Source organism: Chaetodon trifascialis, chromosome 13 (assembly GCF_039877785.1).
Source record: "Chaetodon trifascialis isolate fChaTrf1 chromosome 13, fChaTrf1.hap1, whole genome shotgun sequence".
NCBI classification, from domain to species: domain Eukaryota; kingdom Metazoa; phylum Chordata; class Actinopteri; order Chaetodontiformes; family Chaetodontidae; genus Chaetodon; species Chaetodon trifascialis.
Window position 1 is genome coordinate 13,712,501 of NC_092068.1, and position 9,842 is coordinate 13,722,342.

At 43.8% G+C, this 9,842-nt stretch overlaps 2 protein-coding genes across 8 annotated transcripts in view; both read right to left on the minus strand.

Moving 5' to 3' along the window:
• Positions 1-1,825, minus strand: part of LOC139341080 (vinculin-like) — a 24,125-nt gene extending 22,300 nt beyond the window's left edge. For all 6 annotated transcript variants that reach the window (XM_070977395.1, XM_070977393.1, XM_070977392.1 and 3 more), the window contains exon 1: positions 1,365-1,825. In XM_070977395.1, the coding sequence (XP_070833496.1) occupies positions 1,365-1,532 (168 nt within the window). In that variant the 5' untranslated portion in view covers positions 1,533-1,825. The remainder of the gene's footprint in view (positions 1-1,364) is intronic.
• A 3,418-nt stretch (positions 1,826-5,243) lies between these two features.
• On the minus strand, positions 5,244-8,933 carry LOC139341271 (urokinase-type plasminogen activator-like). Of its 2 annotated transcripts, none has more exons than XM_070977690.1 (11): positions 8,744-8,933; positions 7,867-7,971; positions 7,717-7,777; positions 7,486-7,624; positions 7,320-7,402; positions 7,184-7,225; positions 6,915-7,095; positions 6,632-6,777; positions 6,392-6,532; positions 6,151-6,299; positions 5,244-5,747 (listed from the first exon to the last, which is right to left on the minus strand). In XM_070977690.1, exons 2-11 carry the CDS (start codon positions 7,915-7,917, stop codon positions 5,553-5,555), a joined length of 1,188 nt encoding a protein of 395 aa, XP_070833791.1. In that variant the 5' UTR covers positions 7,918-7,971; positions 8,744-8,933; the 3' UTR covers positions 5,244-5,552. The 2 variants fall into 2 exon arrangements, with proteins under 2 accessions (XP_070833791.1, XP_070833792.1); XM_070977691.1 differs by having other exon boundaries at positions 6,632-6,774; positions 8,744-8,884.
• Positions 8,934-9,842: the final 909 nt, after the last annotated feature.

Genomic DNA, 9,842 nt, shown 5'->3' on the forward strand with positions numbered 1-9,842 from the left:
CTGGCAAGGTGCTGCACAAAGACCAAGCCTGTTTAAATCTGAGAGAACGGACAGCTCTGCAGTCTACTACACAAACTGCAGTCACAGTTTTTCTGGCATTGTAACCATGTCTGATCCACCAAGTGTGACCTCCCACACTTTGAGATACATTCTGGCTCGAATTAACGGCTTCTTTTCTCTTTATCAGCCTCAATAATTAAAGTGCAAGCAAGTGAGTTTTCTTCTGTGTGCTGCTGATTTCTGATGAGTGAGTGAAGCCCAGCCGACCCTGCATCAATAACAGCGACCCCAGAGCAGCATTAATGATGTGGCCCGTATTGATTTTTTCAGTCAGTGCATACAGAGGAGACACGAGTGTCTGGCTGAAGCCTTGCTTGCTTCTATAAAAAATGACCACTTAGAGTCAAGATGACAGAGACGAAGCAAGACAGAGGAGGTGGTATGGGACAGGGTAAGTGGAGGGGTCAGCTGGGAAAAGAGAGAACAAGGAGGAAAGTGCAGGCTACTAGATGAAGGGTAAAGGTGGGAGGCTGATAAATGACCAAAGAGGGTATGTATTCTCTGTGGAAGTAACTACTGTGAAGTTTATTTAACTCCTTGTTCTACAAACTGCAAATACTGCAGTAATCTACCTCAGTTTAATGAAGCTGAGAGCACAGAAAGCTACAGCACAACTCTCCCTCTGGCACTGGTGACATTTCCCTCTTAGCTGATCACACAGTGTGTGTGTGTGTGTGTGTGTGTGTGTGTGTGTGTGTGTGTGTGTGTGTGTGTGTGTGTGTGTGTGTGTGTGTGTGTGTGTGTGTGAGAGAGAGAGAGAGAGAGAGAGAGAGAGAGAGAGAGAGAGAGAGAGAGAGAACACGCATCCTGTTAATTCAGGACTCAGCACTCGTTTCTTCCGCCCCACAAACTTCATTAGGCTCAGCGGCCATCTGATTATCAATGGGGGCAAAGTTTGTCATGTTGTTGTGCTGCTGTGTTGTGTGCGCACAGACGCGCGCCGAGGCGCACAAAAATCTACTGCAGGAGCTCGTGAAGCACGCATGAGCGTCAGCTGGGTGTATGGCAGTTTTATATCGTTTTAATGGCGAGCAAAGCTCATGATGGGATTGCCATAAATCTACCTGGAAGCCATATAGAAAAATAACGAGCTGCTCGCTGCGCAGTGAAACAGTCTGATGACTTGCTATTCGAATAATTTATGACATTGATTAAATAAAAGCTGTGCTGTCCGACAGGTAATTGCACTAGTTTGTCTTCAGAAATGTCGCTTTGGAAGTTTGCATGGAAAATGTCAGCAGATGCAGGCACTTTGCCGCTGAGGTCTCAGTGAATTGACGCCCTGATTGGAACTCGGGACTCACCCGCACAAGGTTGCTGACCGCCGCCTGCACCGCGGCCACCGGCACCGTCAGATCTGGGATGGCTTTACCGTCCACCTCCCCCTCCTCGTGCATGATGACCAGGTGGGAGATCTGCTGGGCCACCGGCTCCAGGATACTCTCGATGGTCTTGGTGTGAAACACCGGCATCGTGAACGACTTTTACCGCAGCCCCGTTAGAAGAAAGGCGGCTGGTCGCTCCAGCACTGAAGATCCCCCCTCTCTCCTCTCCTCTCCTCTCCTCTCCTCTCCTCTCCTCTCCTCTCCTCTCCTCACCGACACAAGCAGGGGGACAAATCCCGAGTTGTCAGTCCAGCCCCTGGGACGAAACCCTCATACGGCTCTCCTCCCGGTGTGCACCGTCTCCTCTGAGCACCTCGGCTAAGGCTGGACTCCGACGGTCGGTGTCCTCCGGTGGGAGCGACCCAAATCGTGACAGAAGGAATCACCGCCCTCCGCCCAATCACAACGAAGGAATACAGCTGCCAAGCGGGTTGCTGTTGGTGCGCACTGACGCCCCCCCCCCTCCACACACATACATCATACATCACACACACACACACACACACACACACACACACACACACACACACACACACACACACACTGCAAGTGAGAGCGCTTCCCAAATGACGTCATGCATGCCAGTGGTCCCAAAAAGGAAAGTGTTGGGGTAACTTAATGGGAAGAGATTGGGATAAAATATGGGAGAAGCTGTGTGTGCAGAGGAGGGGTTAACCCTTCAACATGTAAACATAATCGTGTTGGAAGCTGTAGCCCAATAAAGGTCAGCTTCACATCTGGAGATTGGGTGAGCTGCCCCGCTACCTGTAATGTTGAAGAAACCTGGTTTTGGTGGAGGCGTTTCAAAATGTTATTTTATTTTTTTTAAAGCTGCAAACCTGCATCTGACACATGATCTATGTTCATTAAAAGGTGGGTCAGGAGTTCATGTCTCCAGGCCTAAATGTCCAGGTCTAAATAAAGACCAAGGATTCAGCTTGCTGCTGCCTGCAGCTGAGAGAAGGAGTCTCTCCAGCAGACGGAGACGTACAGATCCTGCACTGCACCTACACACTGTTTCCACAACTTCTTCCCTTGGACCCAGAGGATCCTCGATGAACAGCTGTCTCACTGGTTTACACCCACCTGACAGGTTACACTCGTGTTTCCTTTGCCGTAAGAATGAATGAATGAAAGTGAAAGAATCTGCTTCACCACATTGTGGATGTGTGTGTGTGTGTGTGTGTGTGTGTGTGTGTGTGTGTGTGTGTGTGTGTGTGTGTGTGTGTGTGTGTGTGTGTGTGTGTGTGTGTGTGTGTGTGTGTGTGTGTGGTCCTCAAATCTGAATCTGTGTTGGGGAAACCCGAGAACCCAACAGCAAAAACGGCATTATTTATACCCCTGAGACCTGGTGTTGACCAAGGAACCTGCAGCCAAGAGACCCCTCTATGTGTGTGTGTGACTCTTATGTGGGTGTAGACTAGTGGCTGCCATCCAAACCGGAGAGACCGGACACTCCGGCCCACCTGGTTGGAATAAACCCTGTTACTGCCCTCTTCGCCTCTCCTCTTCCTGAAGAATTGTCCATAAAGAGGAGTAAGACTCATACTCGCAGCATCTCAAATCCATATATGGATTGAGACAGAGTAGAGGAGCAATAAAGTAAACTGGTCTCTGTGAATAATTGAGGGGGGGATAGAACGAACTGTGGTTGGCTCCAGTAGCGCTGCTGTGAGCTGTCTGTATATGTGGACCTGTCCAAACAGACTTTGACAGAAAGCATTGCAGCAGGTTGCTTGGAGAGGTTTTGAAGTGTGCTTTCAATAATGCCGTGATGACCAGTTGGATGGTGGTTGCTCGGTGCAATAAGCGTGCTCAGATGATTAAACCACCGCTCGTCTTGGATCTGTCTGATGTATTTGGGATGGGTGTGGGTGTTGGAGGTATGGGGTATTAGACAGAGAGGTCTGAGTCACTGGACAACTGAATATGTAAACAGCCCACACTAAGACTTTCCCGGGAATCATAAGTTGTTTGAGAAGATGTGTCGATCTGCAGCAGAACCATGTTTAGTAGAACTACTTTCACACACAGATACAGCTGATTCTGGGACTGTGTGCGCACAGCTGCTGTTTGTACACCCACAGTCAGTGCTCACTGTTTTTTTTGCTTCCTTTGTGACAATGCAGCTGAACAGCAATGATTCTGACAAAATACGTAGAATCTGACTGACTTTGATGATCTCCAGGCTTTCTTTCTAGTACCACCATGAGGCTGAGACTGACCATTGGTCCCCAGCACAACACTCTCATCATTTGTTCCTGGTGCGACGCCGTGAATGATCTCAAAGTTTGACATCAACCTTTAAGGTGCAGACACACTGGATAAGCTGAATAGCAGGAGATTCGGCCGTGCAATGCATGATGGATATGGTACAGCAGGTTGACAGAGTAGTCGGTATATCTGAATCTGCAAAGTCACCACTTGTCCACAGCTTTATACAAATGAGAGCATCCAGCACAGCGCACCAGGCTCATAAAAGTCAGATCAAACTGTCAAACTTGGCAGTGCTGATAAAATATGAATCAAGATTCTGTTCCTACATCGTACATACTTTTTTACTTTCTTTCTATTTTCTATTTTCAGATATATGCTAGGGTCCTGTTTAGTGTTAATATGAGAAATATGCAAAACAAATGACATTCCCTTCAGTATCAGCTGTACTTTGTCTTAAGTGCTCATGTTAGCAAATAAAGATGGTGAACATGGTCAGTGGTATATACCTGCATTGTGAACATGTTAGCATTTAGCTCACAAAACTGGTAGTTTGGCTATAGCTTCCTGCTCTTGTATCTGATAAAGAACCACTTTAAACCTTATCTTTAACTCATCTTCCTTTTGTCTTCTTGTTTTTTTTTCACTCTGTTTTAGTCCCAAAGATCTGCTTCAGTTGAAATTGTTGCTTGCAATGTTTTTTATACTGAAAAAGTTTCCCTTTAAACCACCACAATGCTTTATATTTATGACATGAACTCCGTCACAGTCTCTATCTCTCAATCAGATGAGGACATATTTTGACAATGCAGTACGCGGAAAAGAGATAGAGCAGTTTATTCTGTCCGCTCTGCAGCCTTGTACTTTCTTGGCATAAGTGATTGGAGATAAAACATGCTTTTGTTTGTACAGGAGCTTCACTCTGTAGGTTTTATACAATGGTGAGAATTATTTCCAAGGCTCGCTGTGCCCATAAAATGCAGATATACTGTAGTAGTAAGTCCAGCCAGGCAAGAAGAAAAGTCAGATTGCTTTCTTGTGTGTCATTTACAGTGTCAGCTGTTTTAGTTCAACTTCCTTAATCTGCTGCTGTCCATGTGATGGATATTTAGTGGGGTAATGCATAGTGTCTGCAGAGAGATATAAGCACAATGGCCCAATTTTTGTGCTGAACACTTTTGAGGAATTAAAAAATAGTTATAATTGATCAAACAATTTTCATATCACAGTAAAAAAATATTTCTAGTTTCTTATATGGCAGTTTGTAAGAAATTGCAAAGTCCCCAAACTGCAACACATCTGATTTATTTGCTGCCTCTAAAAAGTTTAACAAGTGTGGACTGAACCATACCGTCTTCAGTTATGAAGATTCTGTGTCACAACCGTTTATACTGAAATACTTCATGTGATCTTCAGTATGTCTGTAACGACAGCACTGACTGTATGTGATTTTTACACAACAGCGCCCTCCAGTGGTTGCACATTCACTAAAGGATTTTTACATGCCTTGATTTGTGCTTGCAAGAATATGCATGCAAATGAGAGACAGAAGCACTTTTGTCTGGAGGAAATAATGAGCACGATGAAAATGTAATACAAATACTTTATTCATTATAAAAAATGCTCAACAACAGGTCCAGCCTTCTCCAAGAGGAAATGCTTATTGAATTAAATTAGATAAATAAACTTTCCAATAGCTTGTTTGAAAAATCCATACTCTCACTATGAAACATTCATGCACAAGTAATAAGGTTTTATACACTATGTACAAGAAAAGATATTTAAATAAACATTCACTTTGAACCGAAAATCACTGAAATGAAAGCATGCTTACAGCACACAGAGGCTACAAAACTGCTACCAACGCCCAGCAGCTGACTTTCTGCCACGATTTCATTTTGTTGGATACATGAGTCCTTGCATGTACATGGAGAGCCCTGTTTTTGCTGCGATCCACCTGTTGTATTTGGTGACCTGCGTGTAAACCCCTGGTTTGTCCTTACTGGCGCAGCCCTCACCCCAGCTCACCACCCCGAACAGAAACATCCGACCTGACACCTCGCACACCAGCGGACCACCAGAGTCCCCCTGTGAGGAGAGGACACATCAGTCAGTCAGTGTTCACAGCATGCAGAAAGGTCCCAACATCTTTAAATGTTATATTCATTATTTATCAATGCTGCTCTGAACCAGCATTTATATAATGAAATTATATTTCTCCATGTCATCAATGGAACACTCCTCTGAGGAATCTCAGATCTCCTTTAATGCTGCAGGAGCCTGAAACATGTTGCATATCTGTGTGTCAGATTACAACTTACCTTAATTATTGTTATTTATGCACTTCTGTTTTTGTGCAGACATTTAGAGCAGTCGCTGTATGCTGGCAATATGCCTTCAGTTTTTCTCTCTTCAGGTTTTTACACTGTGGCTCTTTGAACATCCTCTTTTCCCAGCACACACGTACTCATACTCTGAATTCTTTGCTCACCTTGCAGGCATCAGTGCTCCAGTCAGGGCTCCCAGCACAGAACATGTTCTTTGTGATGAGATCTCCATAGTATGATTCACTTTTGCAGTCGGTTTGAGAGATCATTTTCACGTTTGCCTCCTTCAGGTACTGCGAGTAATGCCACGCCACTGTAAGAAAACACTGTGTTAGTTATAAGAATCACTGAAATGGTTGAGAAATCAGTCATGAATCTGTAGGTGAGAGGTTCTGCTGTACATACTGTATTTCTCCATCCCAAATCCTGCGATGCTGCACTGAAATCCTGCAGGGAGCTGAGTGTGAAGTGGAGGAACACACACAACCCGTGCAGACTGTGATTTCACCGCACATCCTCCATTTCTGCTTCTGATCTTCAACAGTGCTGGAATTTAAAGCCAAACACAGCTATGAGACCTGCACACAAAGCACCCACGCAGCTCTTTATCTTTCTCACTCATACACACAGCACAAGTGTGCCCACCTATGTCATTGTTGAAGTTGGACTCATTGTATTTTTGGTGGATGATCAGTTTTTCCACAGTGAAGCTCTGCTCCTTGTCAGCATCCGTGTCATTGATGGCCGTCTTCCCCAGGAACACAGACAGATGCCGGATGTCAGTCTCACTGCTGAACAAAAACCAAACACAAATGGTTAAATACACACACAAGCTTGCAAACACATTACATACCCACGTGAGTCATACTGCCATTATAGTATGAGAATTGCAGGGGAGGAAATGACAGTGTTTTGTGTTTTGTCTCACCCATCAGAGAAGCAGTGTGCAGCCGTGACAACCCAGCAAGGCGAGATGAGAGAGCCGCCGCAGAGGAAGCCTTGGCGCCGACGAAAGATAGCAGCGATCCATGGGTGCGACTCTACGGGTGTGAAAGAACCACCCACGATTTTATGCATCCTCCGCTCAGACCTCTCACCACATGTCAGCTCTGCAGAGACACACACGAGTCAGTGAGCGCCAATAAAGGGGATCACAAGATTGCACTGAGAAAAAGTACGCTCAAGCATCAAAAGTACCTGTATCCACAGCAGGTGGAGTTTTTACTGTTGGTGTAGAGCCTGTGTGGCAGCAGATAAAACAGAGATCATTAGAAATATCCAAAACAAACACACAGTATTTCGATGACTCCTAAATTCCCAATCTTAGCCTTACATCTGGGAACATCGCAGAATTCCTTCACAGACCTCCTTCCTCTTCGGACGTAGCACCACGGCATCAAGCTGTGGTCAGGATTCCTGCCATTCAATAATAATAATGTTAAACACATGATACCTCTGCTGAACAAATCTAGGTGCCAGACTGGTGACTTTAAGTATACCTGCAGTAATTATGGTTGCCGAGTCCCTTTGAAGCGCCCCAAGGGTTTATGAATCTGTTCCAGTTGAGACATATGTTGCCGTATGCTGACTCGGAAACAGACCCCCTGTAACTGCTCCCATCGCCAGACCGACACATCTCTGAAGATAAAGACAGACAAGAACATTTAATGTCGCCATGTGCAGCAAATTCTGAATATTAAGAATATGTATTGCCTTGACAGTTGGCTTACCTTTGAAGGTGCCCTGGGATTTATGTGACAAACTCTTTCTTGGCCATCTTTGTGAAAAAGCCTGAAAGGAGCACAGACAAGCACGGCTTAGACAGAGTCCCCTGGGTGTTAATGTTAAACCTAAAGTTACTTCTTCTTATTGTTGCTTACCACATCTAGGCTGAATGCTGCAAGAAGGGCGAGGATGACTAACAGGTTCATCTTCACTTCCGGTTTCGCTTCTCCTTATCAGGGATATTTTTGTCTGGAGTCAGACTGAAAAAGGAATAAAAATAACAGAAATGGAACAACACAGCACAGGATTTAAAGCTGCTCTGTCCGTATATGGAGTTTATCTGTAAGCACGTGACAGGACAGAAACAAGGACACGTGCCCATCTACAGTTCACACAGTGTTATATTTCTGTTCGCTGCATGAGAAAAAACTGTGCTGTGGAGGTTTTAATGCGAGAGCAACAGATAGAGCATGCTCTCTGTGTGCGCTCTGTACTATAAACATCATCTCCATCTGTACAGCGAGTGCAGTATCAGTTTAGGTTAGTAGATTACTGCAGAGCATGTGCACACCATTACATCACATTATTTCAAACATTGCATTTCTAGATATTTCTGGGACACAGTGTCAACTGGATAATGACAAAGAAATATGGTTGCATGGTTAAACTTTTACTTTTGATACACCATTTCTGTCAGCAAACACTTTCATATCCACTACATCACTTTTCTTTTTTAGTTTAATTAACTTTTAGCTTTGAAATATTAGTCCTCTTTATATTGTGTCCTGTCTCTATCTGTGTGAATCCATTCTCCATGTGCATTTACAATCTATCTTTCATTTTGTAATCCAGATTATTCATACTGTTATTTTCCTGTCAGCCTATTCTGCACACTCAACATCTGTTGCATGTCTGTCCATGCTGGAAGAAGGGTCCTGCCTCTTGTTTGTGATATTCTTCTATTTTGGGAGAGTTTTTCCTCACCCGAATCGAGGGTGTCAAAGCCCCTTTGGGGAATATTTGTATGTTTACCTTTCTGTCCAAGCTTGCAATCCTGTTGAAGCTTTTTGTTGTTTCTTCGAGCTGAGGTGATTGTTATCTCCTCTCTGTGTCCTCTGATATGCTCTTGAGCTGTGGCAGGACTCTCGCTGCGAGTTGTTCTGGTGTTGCAGTGCCGATGCTCCTCACATTCCTCCCATTTAAAAACACACGGGCTACAAGTGGGAGGGGATTAGGAAGCAAGATAAAAACATCACTGGCTGATCAGCAAAGCCTTGACCAAAGATTATGTCATGTCCTGTGACACATACAGACAGAGCATCCCCCCTCCTTCCCCTGAAACCACAGTAATACATCTATAATAGAGATATCCAAAATTGGTCATGTATATGTTGAAATGTGCCACAGCTGTGAAAAGCACATCCCTTTCAAAGGATAAACGACAAGTTTGAGATTCATATGTAACATTAATGAAATAAATTTAATTTAGAACACTTTTCCCATAACAAAAATCTTAATTGTAAACTACAACATATGCTCAGGAGGAAGAATACGTAGAACTCTGTCGTTCCTCCTATATTCTGTATTTTCTCAGCCCAATGCCCAATTCACACAATTACTTATCTTATCTTATCTTATCTTATCTTATCTTATCTTATCTTATCTTGTCTTATCTTATCTTATCTTAAGCCATTTTGAATGTCTGCACATCACAGTAAAATAACTCTTTCCTGATGTTTTTTAAGATTCATGAGTTTGGATATATTTCCTCTATTACAGATGTCGTAGTTGTGCCACTGCAAGTAGTCACATTTAATGACTCAGCTCAGGGATTCATCTATTCAGTTGGAGTAAAGTCCTAAATTTTGTCTCGTCTATGCATTATTTTCCGTTCTCAACCAAAATAGCATGCACCAGTCACAGCTGATGCAAAACACAGCTGCACGACTTTTAACCAGGTGAAGTAAAAATGAACATATTTCTATTATGTTACTTGCTTGTTGTTTTTAATGTTTATTGCTTTCATTTGTGGAGAACCTTGTTAAGATAGGTCCCACATAAACAAATTATTTCTACTCTTGTTAAAACATATAACATGCAAGGTGCTCATCGCTCTAATGCTGTTTAATGT

Coding starts and splice junctions, on each gene's coding strand:
- LOC139341271 (XM_070977690.1), bottom strand. CDS start 7,917: ATGAACCTGTTAGTCATCCTCGCCCTTCTTGCAGCATTCAGCCTAGAT. Junction 7,096..7,183: donor TCCACCTGCTGTGGATACAG/GTACTTTTGATG, acceptor GTGTCTCTGCAG/AGCTGACATGTGGTGAGAGG. Junction 6,533..6,631: donor CAACTTCAACAATGACATAG/GTGGGCACACTT, acceptor TTTAAATTCCAG/CACTGTTGAAGATCAGAAGC.